General features: G+C 50.3%; 2 protein-coding genes across 5 annotated transcripts in view; one reads left to right on the plus strand and one right to left on the minus strand.

The window, feature by feature from the left end:
• Positions 1 to 4: 4 nt before the first annotated feature.
• HSPB9 (heat shock protein family B (small) member 9) lies at positions 5 to 1,897 on the plus strand. Its single transcript, XM_003913063.3, has one exon. It carries the CDS (start codon positions 1,411 to 1,413, stop codon positions 1,873 to 1,875), a length of 465 nt encoding a protein of 154 aa, XP_003913112.1. The 5' UTR covers positions 5 to 1,410; the 3' UTR covers positions 1,876 to 1,897.
• Positions 1,898 to 3,184: 1,287 nt separating this feature from the next.
• Positions 3,185 to 26,562, minus strand: part of RAB5C (RAB5C, member RAS oncogene family) — a 30,905-nt gene continuing 7,527 nt past the window's right edge. The window contains exons 1-6 of one of the 4 annotated variants that reach the window (XM_031657617.1): positions 21,096 to 21,221; positions 8,208 to 8,461; positions 6,512 to 6,663; positions 6,124 to 6,246; positions 4,642 to 4,735; positions 3,185 to 4,106 (exon numbers count right to left, since the gene is read on the minus strand). In XM_031657617.1, the coding sequence (XP_031513477.1) occupies positions 3,991 to 4,106; positions 4,642 to 4,735; positions 6,124 to 6,246; positions 6,512 to 6,663; positions 8,208 to 8,373 (651 nt within the window). In that variant the 5' untranslated portion in view covers positions 8,374 to 8,461; positions 21,096 to 21,221 and the 3' untranslated portion in view covers positions 3,185 to 3,990. Of the gene's footprint in view, positions 4,107 to 4,641; positions 4,736 to 6,123; positions 6,247 to 6,511; positions 6,664 to 8,207; positions 8,462 to 9,318; positions 9,337 to 11,286; positions 11,455 to 21,095; positions 21,222 to 26,562 lie in introns of those variants that run through there. The other 3 variants (XM_031657618.1, XM_021929191.2, XM_009190662.2) reach the window with 3 other exon arrangements.

A 26,562-nucleotide genomic window follows, 5' to 3' on the forward strand; every position in this document is an offset into this window, starting at 1 on the left:
ACTGCCTCCAGCTTCCAGACTTTTCTGTCTGGTCTCTTGGCCCCCGACAGCCAAGTGAGGCCTGAGCGAAGGCTCCACATTGACCCCTCTTCACTTGTAATCTCTTTTAATGGTGTCCGGGAGAGTCACGATGGCTGTCCTCTTGGGGACAAGGAGTCTTGGGGACAATCGTGGGGTCTGCCTCTTTCCCGCGCCTCTCTCCCACTTAACCCCCTCCCCCAACTCGCGCACAGGCCCTGCCCCACGCGGCTCCGGACATGGAATTGCAGCTGCGGTAAAGATGAGACGTAGCAACAGTTCTGCAGCAGTGTGGTGGTGACTTGGGTGTGTTCTCCTCCTGACATTCACCTGCACCTTTTCGCTCGCTTTTCTGTTTGTATTTAATAGTATCACTCAACAAAAGGGAAAGGGAGTTTATCAGGCCGGGTGGCTGGCTCACGCAGGAGAATCGCTTGAGCCTAGGAGTTCGAGACCAGGCTGGGCAACATAGGGAGACCCCCATCTCTACAAAAAAATAAAAAATAAAGTTTATAGACCGGACGAGGTGGCTCACGCCTGTAATCCTAGCACTTTGGGAGGTCGAGATGGGAGGATCGCTTGAGCCCAGGAGTTCGAGATTAACCTGGGCAACATAATAAGACCCTGACTCTTTAAAAAAAAAAAAAAAATCAATTAACAGCACCAGAGGCATAGCTGTGGTTACGATGGTCACCAAGAAGGCTACTGTGGAGGGTGAGGCAGGGGAGGGCTAAGCCTTTCTCTGTGCACTGGGAGCCGCTCTCCTAAAGCCCCGACTGCATCTTCATCTTTGTGGCCCGAACCCAGACCACAGCCTGCATCACAGGAGACCCCGGGGGGTGGATGAATTAATGCAGCCGGAGAGACCAGTCCGCCTCCTCGTCTCGCGTGTCCGCGTGGGGTTGTGGGTGGTCAGGGAGAGGTAGGGTGGATGACCCAGAAAGGCCGCCCTCCCCTGACTCTGTCTGGGAACAATCCTTGCCCCAGGCCTGGTCCTTAGAAGGCAAGACAGCTCCCTTCCAGCTGGGGGATCAATCTGCTGTTGGCTGCGCCGCGGTCCGGCTCCCTCGGGTCTGGCCTGGTCGAGGATCCAGTTCCTTCACAGCTGCGGCCTCCCCGGGGCCCATTAACGAAGGTGGGGAAGGGCGGAGAAAGGGTCAGGGTCTAGGATGAGAGTAGCTGCGGGCGCGCCAGGGCGGTGACAGTCTGGCTCTTGGAGGTAAGATGGGCGTGACTGATTCCGAACTCCGCCTGCGTTTGCAGAAGCGAAGGGAACCGAGCGAGCGGAGCTGAGCTCAGCTAGGCCACGGGAGGCCCCTCTCCGGGCGTCCGCGCGCCTAGCTCTGCGCTCGGAGCCTCGCGCCCTTGGACAGCAGTTAGTTGCTGACTCAGATGCAGCCGATCGGTAACACCTTCTCCGAGAGCCGGGTGGCATCCCGGTGTCCCAGCGTGGGCCTCGCTGAACGGAACCAGGTAGCCACAATGCCGGTGCGGCTGCTCAGGGAGAGTCCGCCAGCGCAGGAGGACAATGATCATGCCAGAGACGGTTTCCAAATGAAGATGGATGCGCACGGCTTCGCCCCGGAGGAGCTGGTGGTGCAGGTGGACGGCCAATGGCTGATGGTGACCAGACAGCGGCAACTGGACGGCAGTGACCCAGAAAGGGTCAGTTACCGCATGTCACAGAAGGTGCTCCCGTCCAACCTGAATCCTACCGCCATAACCTGCTGCCCGATCCCCTCCGGGCAGCTGTGGGTCAGAGGCCAGTGTGTGGCGCTGGCTCTCTCTGAAGCCCATACAGGACCGTCCTGGAGACTCAGGAGCCTTGGCTCTAAGGGTTCCAACCTGACCCAGTAAACAAACGACCCGATGTGCGGCAGCCTTGGTGTCCGTTGTCTTTCCTGGGGATGGGGGTCACAGGTAGAGGGACTGGAGGCACAGGAGGCAGGAAAGGCGCCCCCAAGGTGGTGGTCCACCAAGAATCAAGCCTCTTCGGGCAGATCACTTGAGGCCAGGAATTCGAGACCAGCCTGGCCAACATGGTGAAACCCCATCTCTACTAAAAACACAAAAATTAGGTGTGGTGGTGTGTGCCTGTAATCCCAGCTACTCCGGAGGCTGAGCAAGAGAATCGTTTGAACCTGGGAGGCAGAGGGAGGTTGCAGTGAGCCAAGATCCTGCCACTGCACTCCAGCCTGGGCCACAGAGTGAGACTGTCTCAAAAAAAAAAAAAAAAGGCCGCCTGTGGTGGCTCATGCCTGTAATCCCAGCACTTTGGGAGGCCAAGGCGGGTGGATCACTTGATGGGAGTTCGAGACCAACCTGGCCAACATGGTGAAACCCCGTCTCTACTAAAAATACAAAAATTAGCAGGGCATAGTAGCAGGTGCCTGTAATACTTGGGAGGCCAAAGCAGAAGAATCGCTTCAACTCGGGAGGTGGAGGCTGCAGTGAGTTGAGATCACACCACTGCACTCCAGCCTGGGTAACAGAGACTCTGTCTCAAAAAAAAAAAAAAAAAAAAAGGAATCAGGCCTCTGTGGCCCTGGGAGAAATTAGAGGGGAGTGTGGTCCTAGCTGAGCAGCAGCTCTGACAGGGAGCAGCAGAGAGCTGAGTGCCCAGACCTGATTCCAGAACCAGTAGAGAGCTGGGTTGGGGCAACTTGGATGTGGTGTGGGGTGCTGTAGACAGAGGTGGTGAGGAAAGCCAGGGGCTGCAGTCTTGGCCTTAAGACCAGTCCAGCGTTCCAGGGGCTGTTGGGATTCCTTCCTCTTCAGAAAGAGTGAGAGGATCCAGACCTTCTCACTGGTAAAGACCAACCAAAAAAACCCAAAGAGGTTGTTTCTGGTGTTTCAGAGACTAATGATCATCAAATACAGACTGCATGTCACCCCAGTATGATCTGGTAGGTGGGGGAAGGGAAGGGAGTGGTGGAGAAGTGAATACAGGCCCTGAAACTTCAAACGTGGTCAGCCCAGGTCAGCCACCTCATCGGAGCTGCTAACAGTAAGAGCCTCTTTCTCTTGGTTACCATGACCGCCAGCATCCCCTCATATTAGAGGGGAAGATTTTGTTTAACAAGATTCAGTGGTTCATTTTAAATCAATTTCAACTACAGAGGGCACTGTCTGATAAACTGCCAGAGAAAGACAAGGAAGACAGGTGTGAGGTCGATCGATCGGCTGACTATATTGACAAGATACTGATTGGTTACATGTTGAAGAAAACATACAATACAAAATACAGAAAAGTTGGTTCCGTCCCCTCCCACTCCCCCCCTTACCCACCCACCCCCAAATACTCATCATCGTGATTTGGTCAGAACAGGGCTCAGAGCCAGAGGTCGGGGTGACCAAGGGTGGAAGGGTTGTGGGCAATGGGTTCGTGGCTGTCACAATAATGCTGTGATAATGCTGTGGTTTCCCAGCAGGGAGGTGGGGGCGGGGAGGGGGACTGCAGCCTGATGAGAGCCAGCTGAAGGAAGAGCTGCCTCTCCCTTCCTAAGCCCCTTCCCAAGGTCTGCCCCCCCCCGCCCAAACCCAAGACCACTCCGAACAAGGTGAGGATGTGGATGCTCTTGCTGGGTCTGCTGTTCCGCAGGAGGGAAAGAAAGGGTAGCTGCTCTGACCCCACTGTCCCCATATACAAGGGTGGGGGGACAAGAGCATGTGGCTACTCCCAGCAAGGGAAAATGGGAGAGCAGTAGAAAGGGGAGGAAGTGGGAAGAGCAGAAGATCATATATATTAAAAAAGTGACTTAAGACTTAAAATTGAATTAGTATTTGTACAGAAAGGTGCAGGTGGAATAACTCACTCTGGCCTATGATCAAAATTATATGGAGAAATCATGGTGGACCCCTCCCCCTGCCCCCCCAGTGGTGGCCCCAGTCGTTAAGTGCGATTGGTTAGAGTGGATTCCAGTCGGGTCGTTCAGGTGGAGGAGGTGGGGGCAGCGGGCAGGCAAGGGGGGCTCAGTTGCTGCAGCACTGGCTCCGGCTGGCTGGGTTGTTCTCCTGGAGGTCCACACCTCGGTTTCGGCCTGGAGCACCAGTTGCATTCTGGGGCTCGTTCTTGGGAAGCTTCTTAGCTGTTTGGGAGGGTGAAAAGTGTATTTGTGGGGGTTACCCCAGTAACCGTCTCAGTTCCACTGGAGCAGATTCTGGCCTTTACACCCAATCAGTGATAACTCACATATTGAGGGCTTCTATGGGTCAGGCGCATTCTGAGTGTTTTCAGGAAACTGTGGCAAAGAAAGGTTAAATAACTTGCCCAAGGCCACAGAGCTAATGAGTGGTAGAGCCAGGATCTGCAACCCAGGAAGGAAGATTCCAGAGCCAAATGAGCTAAAAACTCCTAGGCAGTGGGTAGGGGTAGTGAAGGCAGGCTCTGAAATGGATGGCAGGCTATAGGCTCAGAGAGTGAAATGTTGAGACTCTGGCCCAGGCTTTAGGAACTTCTCGGGTGAACAACCGACATCTACATCTGGGAGTCAGGTGAAGACGAAAACAATTTTATCAGAAGGTTAAAAGTGATGAAGGGACCCCACAGGCCCACTCTAGACCAGCAGACAGGTGATATGCCCTTGGTGTGGCAGAGAGAGGAGGGGAGGAGAAGCAACTGACCTATTGCCATGAAGATTTCGTTCACGTTCATTGCAGTCTTTGCTGATGTCTCCATGAACAGCAAACTGTTGTCATCTGCATAGGCTTGTGCTTCCTGGTTTGGATGGAGGTGAGACAGGGTGAGAGGGAAATGTTGGCAGGGGCCAGGGCCCAGGATACAAACCTTCCCTGTTCGAGGGCTTTATCATAATAGAGATCAGCTGGACACACACAGGGGTTTTTTCAGGCCTAAGGCTGCCCTGATCTGGGTTTCCCCGCTCATGTATAGCACCTCTCAGCTCACAATCACTGGCAGATGTCTTACCCAGGTTTCCCTAGGTCCACCCTGCCTTCTTGCTCTTCAAAATCACTAGGCTAGGAAATACTTCTAGAAAGTTAACCTACAAATACACTTACATGTTTGCACAAAAGCACAAAAGTATGTGGATGTCTACTGCAGCACTGTTTTCAGTCTTTTACTATTATTAGGGATTGGTAAAAAATTACCATATACAGTATGTATAGCACACTGCCATCAATGTAAAGAAAGGGATTAAAAGACACGTGCATATTTCTGGAAGGACAAGAAACTGGGGAAATTAGAAGAAAAGTTGAGTTTCTAGGGTTAGCAGAGACATTTTTCAGTAAGTTTAATTAAAAAGTCAACTTACAAGAAAAGATAAGCAGCAGGCTAGTGATCCATATCTACAATACCCCTACCACCAAAGAAAGAGAACCAGGGAGAGACAGGTGACAGGTAATTCCCTTTAGGCCCACGCTTTCTCTCTTTTTTTTTTTTTTTTTTGAGACAGGATCTCACTCTGTTGCCCAGGCTGGAGTGCAGTGGCACAATCACTGCTCACTGCAGCCTCAAATCTCCTGGCCTCCAGTGATCCTTCCCACCTCAGCCTCCTAAGTAGCACACCACCATGCCCAGCTAACTTTTGTATTTTTTTTAGACACAGGGTTTTGCCACATTGCCCATGCTGGTCTCGAACTCCCAAGCTCAAGTGATGCTCCCACCTCAGCCTGCAGAGTGTTGGGATTATAGGCGTATGCCACCGCATCTGGCTGTTTTTATTTTTCTAAGAGATGGGGCCTCACTGTTGCTCAGGCTGGAGTGCAGTGGCGCAATCACTGCAGTCTTAAACTCCTGGAATCAATCAATCCTCCTGCCTCAGCCTCCCGAGCAGCTGAGACTACAGGTGCGTGCCACCAAGCCCAACTAATTTTTAAATCTTTTGTAGAGACAGAGTCTTACTATGTCGCCTAGGCTGGTCTCCAACTCCTGGCCTCAAGTGATCCTCCCACTCCAGCCTCCCAAGGCACTGAGATTACAGACAGGAGCCATGTTAGGCCCATGCCTGAGGCACGAGAGGCTCAGCAGATGGAAGCTTCCCCGCTGCCTCCTAGCGCGGCCCTTCTCAAAGCCCCTGAGCAACCTCGACGAGGCCAGGGGAGCTGCTTGCTCCACTCCTTCCCCCACGTCTGTCATCTCCTCACCTGGAATTCCACAGCTCTCTTGCTGGCCAGGTCTGCCTTGTTACCCGCGAGTGCAATGACGATGTTGGGGCTGGCCTGCCTCTGTAGCTCCTTCACCCAGTTCTTGGCCCGTGCAAATGTATCCTGAGGAGACAGGGACAGAATGTCGAAGGGACAGAGAAGGCATTCTGCCCAGGGCCACCCACTAGAGACTCTCAAGTTGGCACAGCCAAATTATCTAAGACACTGCCACCTAAAGATTCTGACGTAATGTCCCCAAACAGGAAATCTGCCCACCCGCCACCCAGGAACAGAGGGTTAAGCGGCCAGAAATCGGGGCTTTGATAACCCAATCCCTGGGACTCCGAGAAGATGAAGGGAAGAGGAAGAGGCAAGGGGAAATCTTTACTGTGTTGGTGATGTCATAGACCACGATGGCAGCCTGAGCCCCCCGATAGTACATGGGGGCCAGGCTGTGATACCGCTCCTGTCCAGCTGTGTCCCAGATCTCAAACTTGACTGTTGTGTCATCCAGGCAGACAGTCTGTGTGAGGAAGGCCGCTGTAAGAGAGAAGGAGTGTTCAGGGGCAAGGGTGAGTTGGAAGCCACCCCACACAATCCCGCTGCTGCTTCTAGGCTCTGGCACGCAGAAGCCCACCACTGAGATGGGCACAGAGAACCCTCAACCCAGGAGCCAAAGCAGGCCTGAGCAGGGGTGGAGTTTGGATTTTATGTATGTGTCTGGGGGACAGGTTCTGCACAGGCTTTGCAGACCCAGCCTAGGCGAGGGCAGAAGGGAGGCCTGCATGCACCGGGTTGTCTCAGGACCACGCTCGGAAGAGGAATGCAGCAGGGGCAGCAGAGGGGAAGTCTAGGGGAAGCCTGACTCCAAGCACAGAAAGGTGAGCGCCCTCAGACCTCCTCCTCCTGCCACTCAGAGAACAGACCAGCTGGGGACCTCTCCACCCCTCAGTTTGCTCCAGCCCAGGGGTGTCACTGACCTTGGGTTTCCTGAGGACATTCTCACACACTTAGCTATGCTGGGGAAGTACACACTGTTCCACCACCAGGCTGAGGCTGGGTGGCCGCCTTCCCAACCAACCCTGCCACCTCCAGGCACTCCAGCTAGCCACCGCCCCTAGCTCTGACCCAGACCCGTTCCTGTATGGCCACCCTGTGACCCAACCTTCAGTCACTAAGAGGTGACTCCTTAGACAGGGGAAGGCAGGGTGCCTGTACACATGCTTCAAAGGAGGAGTTCAAAGGAGGAGTCCGGAGCTGGAACAGACAGCAAAAGGCCCCTTTGCCCTTGGACCCAGCAGAGGACCCCAGACAGCCGTGTGTAGAAGGCTGCTTTCCTGGTCTGCCCTCCCCCAGCGTACTGAGGGACCTGGGGCACTGCCTCACTTCCCCTCTCCAGCTCCTGACCCAAATGCTGAGGAGGCAGCAGGGAGACTGCTGACACGGCCCATTTTGTTTCCAGCTGCCTGGAAACCTCCTACCAACCAAGAGAGTAGAGAAAGGATGACTCAAAGCCAATGCCAGCGTTGGCCCCTGCCTCTTGACGTGTGTGCTAGCCACGGAGGCAAGAAGCCGAGGCCAGACCCTCACTCACATCCTAAATGCTGACCACTGGAGAATCAACAACAGGCTGTGAGCTCCAGAAAGTCAGCTTCAGAAACGCCCACCCATCACCCAGCTCTGACTCACCAGGCTGCTCCTCCTTCTGGAAGTGGGAAAGGCCAGGGCACGTGGACCACCCGTTATAGTAAGAAGGGGCCTCGAAGATCCAGAGCCAGCCTCTCCCTCCATGAGGCCGGGGCAGTGAAAGGGCCTCAGCCAAGGCCACACAAATCAGGAAGGGGCAGAAACAGGATGGGAAGCTGGCTTTCCACTCCAGCGAATGCTTACTAGCAATGCTTCAGGGGACTCTGGCATAGAGACCAGGTGCTGGGCTCGATTCCAGAGCCCAGGTGAGGAAGTGCAGCTGCCACCACAGACGCATTTAGTCTCTAATGCAGGCAGGCAGCTTCCCATCTCTTCAAGGTCAAAGCATTTCTTTGGCAACCCTGAGGCCCCTCCCCAACTCCCTTGTGCCCACTCACCTCCGATTGTGCTCTCCTGGTACTCGTGAAACTGTCCCTTGACAAAGCGGAGGACGAGGCTGGATTTGCCCACCGCAGACTCCCCCAGCAGAACCAGCTTAAACTGACAGATCTTGTTCCCAGCGGCTGGTCCATTGGGTCGTGCTGCGCCTCCCCGACCCGCCATTGCCCGTCCAGCTGTAGTGGTCCAGAGAGCGTGCGGGTGGGGACCGGTGCTATGCAGAGAGGCACTTAGTGGGGAGGGGGACCTCCAACTGTAGGGGAGAAATGAGAAGTACTGGGTTAGTTCAGAGGCCGTTGCCCAGTGTGTCCTTAAATTACAGATCTTTCCCTCTGGCCTCACTAAGACCTAGCTGACTGCTTCCCGTCACCTCACCTCCCTGCCCTCCCCACTAGAGGTCAGGAGGCCTCACTGGGCTACATCACCATCTGAGCCGTAAAGAGGAGAATGGTCTCCCAACTTCAGGCTCATGGTTCTGAGCAAACACATTGACTTCTGGGTCCCAAATATGTACATTCACTTAAAAATAAACACACACAGGTGACGAATGAATGTGTGACAGCCTGGTGACAGTTAAGTCAACAGGCTTTTGCGGCAAAATTTAAAAAAAAAAAAAAAAAAAGCTTAGGAAGATACTAGGATTTAGGTCAACAATGAAGTTCCAGTCTGGTAGCCAGGACCACAATGGTAAGGCAGACAGGGGCCCAGGGGGTCCTGGTAGAAAGCTCCTCAGAAAAGGTGCTTGGCCAACCTTGTGGGCTGGGCATTCAGGGACCAGGGCCTGGCCAGCACAAGTTGTTATTAACATAGCCATTTTTCTCCTGCCACCTTCAGAAGGACTGACCGACTTTCAGTCTAAGGCTGGACTGTGCTCCTCTGTGCACCAGAATCAAAGCAATGTTTCACTCTCTCATCCTGAGCCTTCTTCCCTAGTTCTCTCATTTTTGATGGGCCAAAGTCTCGCGCCCATTAAAAAACAAAACACAGAAACAAACCCATACCGAAACACACACAAAGCAAACACACAGAGAAACACACAAACACACCCCAAAACACACACAGAAACACACCAAAACACACACCGAAACACACACACACAGAAACACACACCGAAGTCAGAGCTCTGCCGCAGTCAGCACAGCTACCAACTTTCCCTTTTTCAATAGAGGCCTCAGTTCCATTCTCTACTGGCAGAGATGGGGTGATGGAGAGAAAGAAGAGGCAGGAGGTGAGGGAGGGCAGAGACCAAGTCCTGCACCCCCAACAACTGGTGTTCCAGCCCCGACATCTGAATCACTTGGTTGGCGACAGCTTCAGAGGCTCAGGTTTTTGTTTTTGGTAAGTTTTGGAATTGCAAAGACACATGAGGAGCCTATCTCTAGAAGCCTCTAGAAGACATAAGTGGATGTCTTCATCAGACATATACATCTGATGTTAACAGACATCAGGATATATACAGAATATTTTACAAACAGGTCCTGTGAGTAGGTATTAAGTACTGAACACTGTTCAGCGTTTGAACCTGGGTTGGAAAGAAAAGGTTTTTATTAGGCTTCCCTTTGCATAATGGAGTCTAAGATCCCAGGGAGAGCCGTGATCTGCCCCTGAGCAAGGGAAGTACATTCCCTCAGAGTCAAGGGACAGCAATGTGGATGAACAGGAGGTGTCTGTGGGAAGCAAATGGTGCACACTCATGCAAGAAGCTGACAGCAAAGGGCTTGTTTTGTTCAACCTCAAATCGTTTTCCACATCCAAGTTCTCCCAGCAACTCATTTAAAAAGTGAGCTTCAGGAAGAATGATTCACTAGCCAAAAACAACAGTTTCCTTTCTGGACAGAACCAAAGGAAAAGAGGTTTGAAATGGGGCCCACCTCTTCCCCAAAAGTACAAGGAAGGAAGTACGGGGTGGTGGGTCTCAATTAGCAACCAGAAATACCATGTAAATATTTCAAAGTTATGCCATTTCAATATTTCATAGTTTAAGAAGCTTGTTTGTTTTGTTTTGTTTTTTTGAGCTGGAGTCTCGCTCTGTCGCCCAGGCTGGAGTGTAGTGGCACGATCTCTGCTCACTGCAAACTCCGCCTCCCGGATTCACACCATTCTCCTGCCTCAGCCTCCCGAGTAGCTGGGACTACAGGCGCCCGCCACCACACCGGCTATTTTTTGTAATTTTAGTAGAGACAGGGTTTCACTGTGTTGCCACTGTGGTCTCGATCTCCTGACCTTGTGATCCGCCCGCCTCTGCCTCCCAAAGTCCTGGGATTACAGGCGTGAGCCACCGCGCCCAGCCTTAAGATACTTTCTCATTTCACCCCAGTCAATGAAGAGACAAGGTCTGCGCTTTCTACTTCTTAGAGATGCCCTCCTCACAGTGCCTATGTGCATACTAGGAACTCAAAGAGTGCTGACTGAAGGAAATAATTTTTTTATTTTTTAAAGAAACAGGGTCTCACTGTGCTGCCCAGGCTGGCAACCTGTGAGGCAACCTGTGGTGTGACCACAGCTCACTGCAGCTTCCAAGATCCTACTGCCTCAGCCTCCCAACAGGTATACACCACCACACCCAGCTAATTAAAATTTTCTTTTTTTTTTTTTTTGGCAGAGACGGAGTCTCACTCTGTTGCCTAGGCTGGTCTCCAACTCCTGGCCTCACGCAACCTCCCGCCTCAGCTTCCCAATTGCACGACCATTATCTCCTTCAAGCTTTACAACAACCTCCATTTTTCAGATAGATAAATTAACATTCATATATTAAATGTCCTGCTCATGGTCACCGAGCCTACAGGTGACAGAACCCCCAGCCCCACCACAGACACGATGCCATCCTCCCTGCTGTGGAAGAAGAGTGGAGGCAGTGCCTGCCCTATGTTGGGTTTAGGGCTGCTAGGTGAATGAGACTCTCTTTTTGTGGCAGCAGCTTTGCTGGTCCAGGAAGGTCTAGCTCTAGCTGGCTTTAGCAACAGTCACAGTAATCTTGCAGTTTCTGAGTGTCCTCAACAGTGGGAGGAGCCGCCCCGAGCCAGGCAGGACGACAGCGACAGAGGGAAAACCACAGTGGAATTACAAGTTGGTTATTACCATGAATCCACGTGACACAGAGTCTTGGCTGAGCAACAGTCTGTGGCTGGGGCACTAGAGGAGGAGGTATGAATGAACTGGGAGATGGTAATAGAAAACCAAGTTTCTGATTCCAGAAAAACCAAAGCAGCTGGTGCTGAGGGTACCGGGATGGGGAGTAACCAGCACCTACAGGTTGAGAAAAATAGAGGTAACAGATCTAAGTCTTGTCACTACCAAACCACAGGGTTAGAGGGACAGAATGTGATTTTTAAAAACAAGCCAGAAGGGGAGACAAAAAACTCTCCTGCAGTGGTTCTCAACGGTGCCTGTACATTGAAGTCATCTGTGCAGCCAGCCCCTCAAGATTCCCATGAAGGTTTGGAGCAGGGCCCAGCATCTGCAGGTGCCACTGAAGCACAGCCAGGGCTGAAGCATCTGGCACAGAGAGAGTGAGCACAGACAATGGCTTTCCGCACCACGGGTGTGACTATCTCCTGCCACTTCTGAATCACTTTGTAGAAGCCACCTGAGCTGAGCCTCAGTGTTCTCATTACTAATATGGGGCACACCAGGGTTAATGGCAGTGTTTGCCAGGTGTCTCACACACATCATGTTGAGTAAACAGTAGCTAAGAGTACTGACATGGTTATTTCTAACACTTTCTCCAAGACTATTGGTGAACAGACTCTGGCCATCCCATTGAACTCAGGCTCTCCCTGGCATAAACTAGCTGGTGACATGTTCTGCCTGGTCACTGATCCTGCCTTCCAGAGATACCTGAGCAGGCACACACAGCACTTTTTATGGTCTGTTGCCTCGTAGTTTTCCCGGCCCTGCTTGGTGATCACATGAGCAGTGGTGTCCAACCTTTGCAGTCAACAAAGCCCAAGGAAGCCAATTTTGCTAGGAAAGGCACACGGAGGAAAGAGGGTGTCTAAGCCAGGTGAAGGCCAGACCGAGAGCCCGAGGAAGCATTATACCCTCTCCCCTCAAGCCTGGGAAACTGAAGACATGGTAGGTAGTAAGGTGAATGCATTCAGTGAGCTGTCCTACCTCCCAGGGATGGGCGTCTGACTGAGAATCTTTCCTCTTGAACCTCTGGCAAAAATTATCCACTTGTGCAGTCAGGTGATGGAATTATAACCAAAACTGACACAGTTTTCAAAGTCTTGAGACAAAAATCGAATTCTCCGTAAGAGCTAAAGTTACAGTCAAAGTTGATTTTTTTTAATTAGCTGACTTTGTGGTACATGCCTGTAATCCCAGCTACTTGGGAGGCTGAGGCACAAGAATTGCCTGAACCCAGGAAACAAACTGCAGTGAGCCGAGATCGCGCCATTGCACTCCAGCTTGGGGCAAAAGACTGAGACTCTGTCTCAAAAAAAAAAAGTTGACTTTTTTTCACGAGTACGATGGCAGTGCTGGAGCTTCAGATGTAGGGAGAAAGATTCTCCTTGCTGTGGACCCACCATCCAAATCAAAACCCTGGCTTGTTCAGAGGCCACTAAGAACAAGCACCAGTCCCAACCTCATGTCTTCCACAGCAAAGGGGAGAAAATGTATAAGGACTTGGAGTCACACTATTGTCCTATTAATACAATGCACATGAAAGGGCAGAAGGGATCTAAGCTCCTAAACACTCCAGCCCCATGCACAGGCACTTCTGGGCCAAGGGTGGGAGAGAAAGAGAAAGAAAAATGGGGCACTGTTCTTCCCTGCTCTGGGGTTCCCTCAGCTCTGGACACTACAGGTCAGTGGGTCTCAAATTTTTTCTATTTTATTTTATTTTTTTGAGTAGAATCTTGCTCTGTCACCCAGGCTGGCGATCTCTGCTCACTGTAACCTCTGCCACCCAGGCTCAAGCGATTCTAATGCCTCAGCTTCTAGGAGTAGCTGGAACTATAGGCATATGCCATGACACCCGGCTAAATTTTTGTGTACTTTTTGTAGAGGCGGGATTTCACCACGTTGGCCAGGCTGGTATCAAACTCCTGGCCTCAAGTGATCCGCGTGCCTCTACCTCCAAAAGTGCTGGGATTACAGGTGTGAGCCACCTGTAATTTTTTTGTTTGTTTGTTTTTTGCTGTTGTTTGAGATAGTCTCACTGTTGCCCAGACTAGAGCAGTAGTGCAATCACGGTTCACTGCAGCCTTGACCTCCCAGGTTCAAGCAATCCTTCTACTTCAGCCTCCAGTCAAACTTTTTTTCACCAGAATCACCTAGGGCCTTTAGAAATACCCTGACCAACTGAATTAGAATCTCTAGAGGTGGAGTCCAGAAATCAATATTTTAAAAATAAGTTCCCAGAGTGATTTTAAGCAGTTGATCGAAGCACGAGAGCTATGGTTGATATAGGAAGGAGGGAGAAATCCAAGAGACAGAAAGGCACCCCTGATCAGCGCTGTGCACAACCCCTAAGTGTGCACGTGTAAGACTATGAATGTGGGAGGGGTCTTCAGCTTCACTCAGCAACTGGAGCCTTCTCCAAGACACCAGATGCTGCTGCAATTGCTCCCGCTAGCCTCCCTCCAAAAGTTTCACCTTTCTCTCCTCTAATCCACAAAGTCAGCCACTTCATATGTTTTGTCCTTCCTGGTAAAAGGGTGAGCAATTAAAGCTGATGAGTGTCTCTTGTGCTTCCTGTTTGCTTTAGAGACTTCCTCCAGCTGAGAGTCCTGGCACAGCCTGGAGAGCAAGCTGATTAGGGAAACCAATTAGACTGTTGACCAGGGAGTGCAGGGTGTAGAGACTAGCTCACTCAAGGTTAGCAGGGCAGCCTGAGAACAAGTGACCCCGCCCAGGGTCCCCTGGAGGTGCTTCTGACCAGTGACTCTTCAGCTACGTTTTATCCTGGAACAAGGCATTCCTGAATATTTAAACAAGAGTCCAGCAACAAAACAAAACAAAACAAAACGACAGCAGAAAGGAGTTGTTAAAGGGAGCAAGGGACACAGGAGGAGAGGAAACTCAGTTCAAAGGCTAAAGTGGAAGACATTTGATTTAAAAGCCAACTGGAGCCAAGGTTGTGCAAATGTTTGAGGCTCCGATTAGTTGGGGAGATGATTTACCTATAGGCTCAAGAACACAGCTCTTCCTCAAAGGGGAAAGCCACTGCCGGCACACAGAAACAGAGGCCAGACTCACAGCAGGACTATCCAGGCTTCTAGCTGGTTGCAGACCCAGAGGAAAGAAGAATCTGAAGCAACGCCAGCCACGAGCCACACGAGGTACCCACACACCTTCCCCAGCGTGGCTAGCAGGTTAGGACTTGGGAGGCTGAGCCGGGTTTGGTTCAAGCTCAGCTCCACCGTTTATTAGCCGTGTGACATTGGCCAAGTCACACAAGTGATCATTATCAGCTTCAGTTCCTTATCTAAAAGTTGGCATTCTTTAATACTAACAGCATGGGGTAGTTCAGATCAAGTGAAACAATGCACCACAGTATCAGGCTGAAGGTGAGCTTTCAACAAGTGGCAGGTTTATTACCCTAGAGGCTAGAATTGGCAGTCAGAGCCCAAAAGGGCCTTAAAGACCCCATCCTATTGTTGACAATTAGAGAAAAAAAATGAAGGTGAGGGGAAGTGACCTGCCTGGTGTCACACAGCCAGTTGGTGGCAGAACCCAAGGCTGCCCAAGATTCATAACTCAAGCAAGGCTCTCCTATTAGAGATAGAAAGAAAAACCCCAGAATATGAACAATGTCATTATCTTAACCCCTGTTACTAAAAATAACAGGGACTGCGACCTATGCATGCTTTAAAAAAATGTAGCTTTTAGTTAGGGAAAATGAGTTTCTATCAAACTAAAAAAAGCACACTGCCACCGGACGTGGTGGCTCACGCCTGTAATTCCAGCACTCTGGGAGGCCGAGGTGGGTGGATCACCTGTGGTCAGGAGTTGGAGAGCAGGCTGTCCAACCTGGTGAAACCCCAACTCTACTAAAAATACAAAAATTAGCCGGGTGGCTGGCACCTGTAATCCCAGCTACTCGGGAGGCTGAGGCAGGAGAATCACTTGAACCCAGGAGGCAGAGGTTGTGGTGAGCTATTGCACCATCACACTCCAGCCTGGACAACAGAGCAAGACTCCATCTCAAAAAAAAAGAAAGAAAAAAAAAAGCACACCGCTGGAAGGAAGAGTTTTATATCTTGATTTGAGAGGTAAATACCTGAGTGTGTACAAATGTAAAAACCCACTGAGCTATATTTACAATTTGTAAACTATTATATATAAATCACATGTCAATAAAAAGGTAAAAAAATGCTGCTGCTATAGAATTTTGCATATAATCATGAAAAATTAAAGCTTGGAAACGATACGAATGCAATCTAGCTCCTCTGTATATAAAATATTTTCTGCCTCTTTAGTATGAAGAAAATAATATTAAAGACAATCAAGGGCCGGACGCGGTGGCTCACGCCTATAATCGCAGCACTTTGGGAGGCCGAGGCGGGCGGATAACGAGGTCAAGAGATCGAGACCATCCTGGCCAACATGGTGAAACCCCGTCTCTACTAAAAATACAAAAATTAGCTGGGTGTGGTGGCGCATACCTGTAATCCCAGCTACTCGGGAGGCTGAGGCAAGAGAATCGCTTGAACCTGGGAGGCGGAGGTTGCAGTGAGCCGAGATCATGCCACTGCACTCCAGCCTGGGGGACAAGAGTAAAACTCTGTCTCGCCGGGCGCGGTGGCTCAAGCCTGTAATCCCAGCACTTTGGGAGGCCGAGACGGGCGGATCACGAGGTCAGGAGATCGAGACCATCCTTGCTAACCCGGTGAAACCCCGTCTCTACTAAAAAATACAAAAAAACTAGCCTGGCGAGGTGGCGGGCGCCTGTAGTCCCAGCTGCTCGGGAGGCTGAGGCAGGAGAATGGCGTGAACCCGGGAGGCGGAGCTTGCAGTGAGCTGAGATCCGGCCACTGCACTCCAGACTGGGCGACAGAGCCAGACTCTGTCTCAAAAAAAAAAAAAAAAAGAGTAAAACTCTGTCTCAAAAGAAAAAGACAAGACAGGCCAGGTGTGGTGACTCCCGCCCGTAATCCCAGCACTTTGGGATGCCGAGGCAGGCGGATCACCTGAGGTTGGGAGTTCAAGACCAGCCTGGCCAACACGGTGAAACCTCATCTCTACTAAAAATACAAAAATAAGCTGGGTGTGGTGGCGTGTGCCTATAATCTCAGCTACTCGGGAGGCTGAGTCAGGAGAATTGCTTGAACCCGGGAGGCAGAGGCTGCAGTGAGCTGAGATCACACCATCACACTTCAGCCTTGGGGATAAGAGTAAAACTCCGTCTCAGAAAAAAAAAATAAAAAAAAATAATCAAGAAGATGATACCTGAATTGGAAAAGACCAAAGGAGAACAAAGATACCCAAATGTTAAACACAAATAAGGTGTAAGACAATGGGATTCCTCATAAAAAAAATAAGATTCCTGCATATATATTAAGGATATACTTAGTGTTTGGGCTTAACTGTGGGCTAAAGGATTTTCGAGTGGTTTAAAGCGTCATGATAATAAAGAGAAACTGATATTTATGTCTTTTCGATGGGGAGAAAGAGGTTATAACAGTATGATATTCTGCACTCACCAATCAGTCCAGAGTGTATCTGCAGAGGAAAGGGGGGTTTAGGGGTTACAGGAAGGAATCAAAGAGAGGGGTGTCCTCTGTATGACCAGGACTATGGAACTGCTTCACACAGGGCCTATGTCTTACCTAAGAGTCTAACGGGGGAAGCTTGGCCCCGGCCCTGGAAGCCAGAAGCTTAAGAGACCAAGGTGAGATCTAGCCGAATTCTGATGGGGGGTGTTGGAACAGGGTGGGCTCCACCTCCCACCTTCAGGAGGTCCAGCTCTTAAACCTAGGGGGAGGCAGCAGTAGGGAGGGAGGTGCTGCCTTTCCACAGCTACAGGAAGATGACCCTTTTTCCAGGGGAAAGGGAAGTAAATCATCCCAGAGGGGCACTCAAGGTGAGCTGGGTCCCCTACCACGGGGAAAGCACCCCCACCTTCCTTAACTGGGATTGGTTTCATTTCATTCTTTTTTCAATAAGATTTCTGGGGCTTAGTGCCTAGACTTCCACACCACAATCAGGCCTGGATGGGGTCCGCCAGAGCCCCAAGTGCAACCACCAACTCCACCAATACCTGCGAAAGGGGCCAGTGTGCAGAGGCATCAAGCCTGGATACACATTACCAAGTCATCTTTAATAAACACTGTGCAGGCTGCGCCTGGAACTTTGCCGAAGTCAGCCAGGACAGAGCACAGCTGGCTCCTGCAGCCCTTTCCCTTGTGTGGGAAGTCTTGTTGTATCACTCCAGATGCCAAGCTCAGTCAGGTGGAAGACACCCCTGAGGGACAGACCCTTAGCTTTCCAGAACTCTACCCCAGCAGAACACCATGAAATCCTTCCCTGATCCCTGCGCTGTCTTCCCAGCTCTCAATGACAGATGGGTTCTCTGGACAGGCTCAGAGAGGAGCAGTCAGGGCTGGATGGAAACCTCCAGCAGCCACTCCCTCTTTCTGCACTCACAGGGAGGAAGACTATTGGGGTGGGAGGACATCTCCATGGATCTGCTGGCGCAGCTTGGTCAGTGTGGTCGGCCAGTGCTGTCCACAGAAGGGCCCCAGGCTTCATGGGCGGCTCAACGACCCTCAGTCGTTGGCTCTGCTGGCCAACAGGGGAGACAGGTAGCAAGGAAGGCCCACAGACAGGGCACTGCCTGCAGTTGCACCAGGCAAGGCTGCAGGCCAGCCTACCGGCCAGCCTACCAATTCCAAAAGGCACCAGGGGGACAGGCCCTAATGCTGACATTCCTGAGAGACTGTTCTCCCTCAGAGGGCCCAGTCTCTAACAGCACACCTCAGTCAGCAAGGTTGTGGCAGATTCTTTTTTTTTTTTTTTTTGAGACGGAGTCTCGCTCTGTCGCCCAGGCTGGAGTGCAGTGGTGCGATCTGGGCTCACTGCAACCTCTGGCTCCCAGGTTCAGGCAATTCTCCTGACTCAGCCTCCCGAGGAGCTAGGACTACATACACGTTCCACTACATTCGGCTAATTTTTTAGTAGAGACGGGGTTTCACCATGTTAGCCAGGATGGTCTCGATTTCCTGACCTTGTGATCCGGGCTGTGCCAGATTCTCTACCCCTGTCTAAGGCTGCTCTCTCAAGTCTCAAGCAAAAGCTCAACTTGGAATCTTTCTGCAGCCCAGATCCACACACATGTCCCAGCCACAGGGCTTGATGGGGATGACAACGTGGCTGTGTGGTGGCTCACAGGCCACCAGTCAGTTCTTTACCTGCCAATGCCAGGTGGGATGCTAGGAAGAGTGCCATACAAGGCAAAGGTTCTTCTGGCCCCAGCCTACCCTGCCGCTGTCCTGGAATGGGGCATGAGTCAAATGGAAGCCAGTCAGGATAGATAGATGTAGAATTCCTGTTGATCCACAGTCCTCACAACTATCCTGTATTTCATTTGCTCAGGCAGTTACTATTTAGCTAGGATATTTTTCATTGGAATCTCATCAATGCAGGGCCCGTCTTCCCCCCATCTCCAAAGGGGCTCTGCAGGGGTCAGAAGCACCAGCCAGGACAGCTGCCACTTCCGCTGCTGCCCTAGGCCCAGAAAGACTCCAAAAACCTCTGTTGAAAGTCAGGATCAGAAGCAGCACCTGTTCATCCAGCCATTCACACCAGTGGACGCCTCTCCAAAACCCTTCCCATCCTTACCAATAACAGAAAATAAAAGAAAGTCAGTTTAAATCACTGCCCCTTTGTTTTGCCTTCAGCTCCTAAACAGAAAGCAGAGGTCATGTTTGAGAGGAAAGTAGGGGAAAAGAGAACCAGCAAGCCAAATGCCTCGTGTTCAGACACCACACCCACCAAAGTCAGAGGCTGTGCAACCAACAAGAAAAAAGTCAAAGTTCTCGGTGGGAGACCTGAGGGACGATGGCTATTCTCAGAAGCCTGGGCACCAAAGAACAATATTTTAGACTATACATATATATACACACACACATATACATATGTATATATACACACATATATACATATGTATACGCATACATACACACACACACACACACACACACACACATATATATATATATATATTTTTTTTTTTTTTGAGATGGAGTCTCGCTCTGTCGCCCAGGCTAGAGTGCAGTGGCATGATCTGGGCTCACTACAACCTCCACTTCCCGGGTTCAAGCGATTCTTGTGCTTCAGCCTCCTGAGTAGCTGTGATTCCAGGCGTGCACCACCATGCCTGGCTTGTAATTCTGTATTTTTAGTAGAGATGAGCTTTCACCATGTTGGCCAGGCTGATCTCGAACTCCTAACCTCAGGTGATCCACCTGCCTCAGCCTCCCAAAGTGCTGGGATTACAGGCATAAGCCACCGCACCCAGCTCTTTTTCTACATACATTTTTGAGACAGGGTCTTGCTCTGCTGCCCAGGCTAGAGTGCAATGACGTAATCATAGCTTACCGCTACCTTGACTTCCTGGGCTCAAGCAATCCTCCTACCTCAGCCTCCTGAATAGCTAGGACTACAGGTGCATGCCACCATGCCCAGCTAATTTTTCTATGTTTTGTAGAGATGGGGTTTTGCCATGTTGCCTAGGCTGGTCTCAGACTCCTGGGCTCAAGTGATCCACCTGCTTCTGCCTCCCAAAGTGCTGCGATTACAGGCATGAGCCACTGTGTCTGGCATCTTTCTTAATTTTTGCTGAACAAACTGTAGAGTGGTGCTCAGTGAAGAAATCAAGCAATGAATAGGTCTAAACAAGATTCAATGAGTGACTCACACTTCTGCTTCCATGGCCCCAAATGTTCATAAGACTAGTGTAGGTGGCAAGGGGCTGAAGAACTTGGGGGACTGAGGGTTGTGAGTGAGAAAGCAAGAGAAATTAAAGGCACTGTTGCAGATGAAAATGACCACATTCCGGCCGGGCGTGGCGGCTCACGCCTGTAATCCCAGCACTTTGGGAGGCCGAGGCAGGCGGATCACGAGGTCAGGAGATCAAGACCATCCTGGCTAACTTGGTGAAACTCTGTCTCTACTAAAAATACAAAAAATTAGCCGGGCGCAGTGGCGGGCGCCTGTAGTCCCAGCTACTTGGGAGGCTGAGGCAAGAGAATGGCCTGAACCCGGGAGGCGGAGCTTGCAGTGAGTTGAGATGGCGCCACTGCACTCCAGCCTGGGCAACAGAGCGAGACTCCATCTCAAAAAAGAAAAAAAAAAAGAAAATGACCACATTACAAAATTCTCAAAGGCTGGACACTGGGTTTCCTTTGTGTTAACAGCACATAACAGCAAGCCTGACACATAGTAGGTGAGCACAGATACGGTGAACTGCGCATGTGAGAGGTACAGCCTGCTTACACTTGGCAAGTGAACTAGGGAAGTTGAGGGCTTAAATCCGCATTCATCTGCCAGACGGCTCAGGTCCCCTAATAGAGCCACAGAGCAGCTGAGGAGCTGCCTCACTTCCCCAGGGAGGACTTCCTCCATCCCTACTGTACAGGGCTTAAGAGCACAAGTGCTGGAGTCAGACAAACTTCAGTTCAAGTTCTGAAGGCACCACTTAGGGTGGCCTGGTGTTGTCACTGAACCCATTTCCTCACATGTAAAATGGAGAGACCAGTACCACCTGTCTCCAGGGCTGCCAGGAAGATGATGCATGTGAGACTCTTAGCAAAGGGCCTGGCCTGGGGAAGCATTCAGTACATGTTCTGCAGCAGGGAAGCCCCTGCTCCTTCACTTCCCTGTGAAGGAGGCGCACTCCTCACTTCATCTTTCAGACAACATTCACTCTTTCCTCTTACCTCCAGTTTCCCGGGACTCCATTCTTCAGCACCTCTCATTTGCAGAGAATGCTGAAGAGGACATCTTTCCCCAGTTTCCTAGAAGATACTCAGTGTCCTGTCAACAACCCCAATCTTGCATCCTCTGGAGACTCGCTCCCAAAACCACAAAAATGGAGGGGAGAAACCATCACTATCCAATAAATCTGCAAGGGGTGAAGGCCCCAACCAGGCAAACCATAACCTCTTTAAAAAAATAAAAATAAAAAAAGTCCTATAACACAAAGCATCTTGGGTTTCTTTTGGTAGAGATGGGGTTTCAACATGTTGCCCAGGCTGATCTCAAACTCCTGCGCTCAAGCAATCCCCCCGCCTTGGCCTCCCAAAGTACTGGGATTACAGGCATGAGCCACCGGGCCCGGCGCACAAAGCATCTTAAAGCCCAAATGCTCTTCCTTCCATCTCAAAGCCTCTTTCAGGAAAGGGAAGAAGCAGTTCAGTTGTGGAGAGGGGGAGGGGACAGGAATAGAGCAGCTGACAAAGAAAGCAGAGTTCCTTTTAAAAACCAGGCTGCAAACACTAGAGGTTTGGAAACTGGCGTCATTAATCACCATGCTGTCTGAGCAGCTCAGAGAGCAATTTGATGTCTAGGAGAGCAGCCAGGGTTAGGGAGGCCACCCACGCCCTCCTCCATGCCTGGGATGCCTCTAACAGCCACCTGAAGGGGACACACATGGAGTTATGAACAGAAGGCAAGAGGCTTGTAAACCAACTCCTGTTAAGATTCCAAGTTAGTGTTTCCAGCAGGGCTCAAGTTACACATTTTCAGAGAGATGACAGTACAACGGAAGGATTTCAGCTATTCAATGATTCAGGATCACGGCACAAAGTGACAGCCTACCCTGAGCCAGCCAACAGCCACAAACCCTCCCAAGGGGGCAGTCCATTTTGGGAGGGCAGCGAAAGACACTGACTGGCCTGGACCATGTGGAATCTCTTATGAGACCCAGAGTCCAGGAGGGTTTGGCTGGAGAACTTAGCATTTGAAATAGAGAATGATTATATACACATACCTCATCTTCCCAACTCCATAGTAAATTCCAAAGGAAAGACCAAATCTGACCATTTTTTGGATCAGTCATAGCATCAGGCAGGGGTAAGAGAAGTATGAATGGGTGAGTAGAAGGACAACAGCCAGCTATGGGGATTAACTCCCAGGACTACAGTTGATTCTCACAGGGTAGATTTCCCAGGTCCACTTCTACGTTTCCCAATTCCAGAGTCTTCAGTAACTATGACTAACCATCAAGAGAAGAAATAGCTCAAGGCATCCACATCACTCGATGTCAATATACCTGAGAGAAAACATTTGCTAAAAAGGCAGTGGTCTTGGAGAGCCAGCTCAATCTATGACTCTGGCACGAAATACACAAAGTAAGCCTGGGGCCCAGCGCAGTGGCTCATGCCTGTAATGGCCGAGGCAAGTGGATCACTTGAGGTCAGGAGTTCGAGACCAGCCTGGCCAACGTGGTGAAACCTCGTCTCTACTAAAAATACAGAAAGTAGCCAGGTGTGGTAGTGTGCACCTGTAATCCTAGCTACTCAGGAGGTTGAGGCACAAGAATTGCATGAATCTGGGAGGCAGAGGCTGCAGTGAGCCGAGATTGTGCCACTGCACTCCAGTCTGGGGGACACAGTGAGTCTGTCTCCCAAAATCTGGCAGTGCCAAAAAGTAAAGAAGTAATCAAAAAACAAAAACAAAAATCCTCACAATGACTGGGTAGGTCAAAGGAGGCTAAAAGAGCAACCAATGGGCAAAGCTGAAACATTTTGGGCACTAAAACTAACATTGGATTATTTATTTATTTATTTATTTTTGAGACAAAGTCTCACTCTGTTACCCAGACTGGGGTGCAGTGGTAGATCTCCACTCACTGCAACCTTCACCTCCCTGATTCAAACGATTCTCTTGCCTCAGCCTCCTGAGTAGCTAGGATTACAAGCATGCACCATCATACCTGGCTAATTTTTGTATTTTTAGTAGAGATTGGGTATCACCATGTTGACTAGGCTGGTCTCAAATTCTAGGTCTCAGGTGATCAGCCCATCTTGGCCTCCCCAAGCGCTGGGAATACAAGCATGAGCCACTGCGCCTGGCCTTATCACTGGATTATAAACCAAAGTGTAGGCCGGGCGCAGTGGCTCACCCCTGTAATCCCAGCACTTTGGAAGGTCAAGGCAGGTGGATCACGAGGTCAAGAGATCGAGACCATCCTGGCCAACATGATGAAACCCCGTCTCTACTGAAAATACAAAATTTAGTCAGGCACGGTGGCACGCACCTGTAGTCCCAGCTACTCAGGAGGCTGAGGCAGAATTGCTTGAATCCAGGAGGCAGAGGTTGCAGTGAGCCGAGATTGTGCCACTGCACTCCAGCCTGCCAATAGTAAGACTCCGTCTCAAAAAAAAAAAAGAAAAAAACAAAAAGAAACCGAAGTGTAAAATAAATATCCTGGAGTCCATACGAATATTAAATAATTGAACAAATAAATGGGGGAGAATAGGCTGGGCACAGTGGCTCACGCCTGTAATCCCAGCACTTTGGGAGGCCAAGGCAGGTGGATCACCTGAGGCCTGGAGGTCAAGACCACCCTGGCCAACATGGTGAAACCTCATCTCTACTAATAATTCAAAAATTAGCCGGGCGTGGTGGCATGTGCCTATAATTCCAGCTACTCGGGAGGCGGAGGCAGGAGAATCGCTTGAACCCAGGAGGTGGAAGTTGCAGTTAGCCAAGATTGCGCCATTGCACTCCAGCCTGGGCGACAAGAGCAAAACTCCATCTCCAAATAATAAATAAATAAATAGAAATAAATGCGGGAAAATAGACAAGTCTCTTGTATAGAAGAATTTAATAATTTAGCTGGGCGCGGTGGCTCACGCCTGTCATCCCAGCACTTTGGGAGGCCGAGACGGGTGGATCATGAGGTCAGGAGCTCAAGACCATCCTGGCTAACATGGTGAAACCCTGTCTCTACTACAAAAATACAAAAAAATTAGCCAGCTGTGGTGGTGTGCAACTGTAGACCCAGCTACTTGGGAGGCTGAGGCAGGAGAACGGCGTGAACCCAGGAGGTGGAACTTGCAGTGAGCCGAGATCGCACCACTGCACTCCAGCCTGAGTGATAGAGTGAGACTCCATCTCAAAAAAAAAAAAAAAAAGAAAAAAGAAAAATGAATTTAGTAACTCATGTAGCTACTCCGCCCTCAACAAGGGGAACATGAACCCAAGTCCCTGTTCCTTAGGTGTGGGCTACACATAGTGACTTTCTTCCAAAGGGTGCAGCATGGAAAGGGGATGGGGAGAACTTTACAGAGAAGCCTCATGCACATCACCTCAGTCAAGTGACCATGGTTGACATTGGTCATGGAAAGGCTTGTGGATTGTAGGTACCCTTGGCACGACGTGATGAAAATAGCACTTTACCTCACTGGTCCTCCTTCCCAAAACTCAGCACAGTCTAATTATGAGAAAAACACTGGACACAGCCAGGCGCGGTAGCTCAGGCATGTAATCCCACCACTTTGGGAAGCCGAGGTGAGATTGCTTGAGCTCAGGAGTCTGAGACCAGCCTGGACATCATGGTGAAACCCTGTCTCTACAAAAATTAGCCAGGCGTGGTGGTGCATTTCTGTAGTCCCAGCTACTTGGGAGGCTGAGGTGGGAGAATGGCTTGAGCCGAGATTGCACCATTGTACTCCAGCCTGGGTGATAGAGCAAGACTCTGTCAAAAAGAGAAAAATACTAGACAAATCCCAGATGAGAAGAGATTCTCTTTTATTTTTTATTATTTTTCTTGAGACAGAGTCTCGTTCTGCCTCCAGCCCAAGCTGGAGTACAGTGGCACGATCTTGGCTCACTGTAACCTCCACCTCCCGGTTCAAGTGATTCTTGTGCCTCAGCCTCCTGAGTAGCTGAGACTACAGGTGCGCGCCACCACGCCTGGCTAATTTTTGTATTTTTAATAGAGATGAGGCTTCACCATGTTGGCCAGGCTGGTCTCGAACTCCTGACTTCAAATGACCCACCCACCTCAGCCTCCCACAGTGCTGAGATTATAGGCGTGAGTCACCGTGCCTGGCGGAGATCTCTTTAGATGCTTGCCCAGCACTCCTCAAAACTGTCAAGGTCATCAAAAACAAGAAAAGTCTGAGAAACCGGCACAGCCAAGAGAAGCCTAAGGAGACAATGAATACAGGCAACATGGGATCCTGGAACAGAAAAGGACATCAGGTAAAAATCTAAGGAAATCTGAATAAAGGATGGACTTTAATGTAAACTATGTACTAACATAAGATGTTAATAACAGGGAAAACTAGGTGTGGGGGATTGAGAAAACTCCCTGTACTATCTTCATAACTTTTCTAAAACTATTCTGAAAGACTAAGTTTATTAAGCCTCGGCAACATAGGGAGACCCCATCTCTACAAAAAAATAAAAAATCGGCCGGGCACAGTGGCTCACGCCTGTAATCCCAGCACTTTGGGAGGCCAAGGCAGGCGGATCACAAGGTCAAGAGATCAAGACCATCCTGGCCAACATGGTGAAACCCTGTCTCTACTAAAAATATAAACATTAGCTGGGTATGGTGGCGCATACCTGTAGTCCCAGCTACTCGGGAGACTGAGGCAGGAGAATCACTTGAACCCAGGAGGCGGAGGTTGCAGTGAGCCAAGATGGCGTCACCACACTCCAGCCTGGCAACAGAGCGAGACTCCATCTCAAAAGCAAAAAAAAAAAAAAAAAAAAAAGACCAGCCTCAAGGCGAGCAGAGGATATCCAAGTACTGCAGGCACAGAACCAGGGAATGTTAAAGACCCCATCTGTGGAATACACATGTGAGGGCTGCTCATAGCACTGGTCTGAACAGCTGCTGCCACCACTTTCTTAAGCCACCTTCATTCAGGAACGAGCCTTGTGCAGACATGCAGAATAGCATCTACAGGCAGAGTGAAATTCGCTTCCACTGGTCCTTGCTAAGTACTGGTCTGGGGTCGGGCCTGCCTCACCACACACAACTGTAGAAGCACAGTCGTTTTGTCCTGCCATCAGATACACACACAGCAGAAGCCAGTCAGCAGGACTGTGGCTCGTCAGGCCGCGCCCTCATTGTCCCATTAAACCCTTCACCAGAAATGGAGATTTGGAGAGTCTTAACTTCTGGAAATTGAGTTTGTGACCTGCTTCCCATCGTCTCTACTGTAACATTGATTCTACTGACCTGTTTGCTCTCCCATTTGTCTATGAGCAACGTTCTGGGAGATGGACCAAAGATATGGCTCAAGCTTTGGGATCAGATGGATGTTAAGTTTGAATCCTAGGTTCATGACATCCAAAGTGTGTGAAGAAAGGAAGGGAAGTGTGTGTTAAAAGAAGTCAGTGAGGGACGGGCACGGTGGCTCACGTCTGTAATCCCAGCACTTTGGG

Source organism: Papio anubis, chromosome 17, assembly GCF_008728515.1.
Source record: "Papio anubis isolate 15944 chromosome 17, Panubis1.0, whole genome shotgun sequence".
In the NCBI taxonomy this organism is placed as follows: domain Eukaryota; kingdom Metazoa; phylum Chordata; class Mammalia; order Primates; family Cercopithecidae; genus Papio; species Papio anubis.

What these genes read in the sequence shown, in the direction of transcription:
- HSPB9 (XM_003913063.3), top strand. Translation starts at nt 1,411, where the DNA reads ATGCAGCCGATCGGTAACACCTTCTCCGAGAGCCGGGTGGCATCCCGG.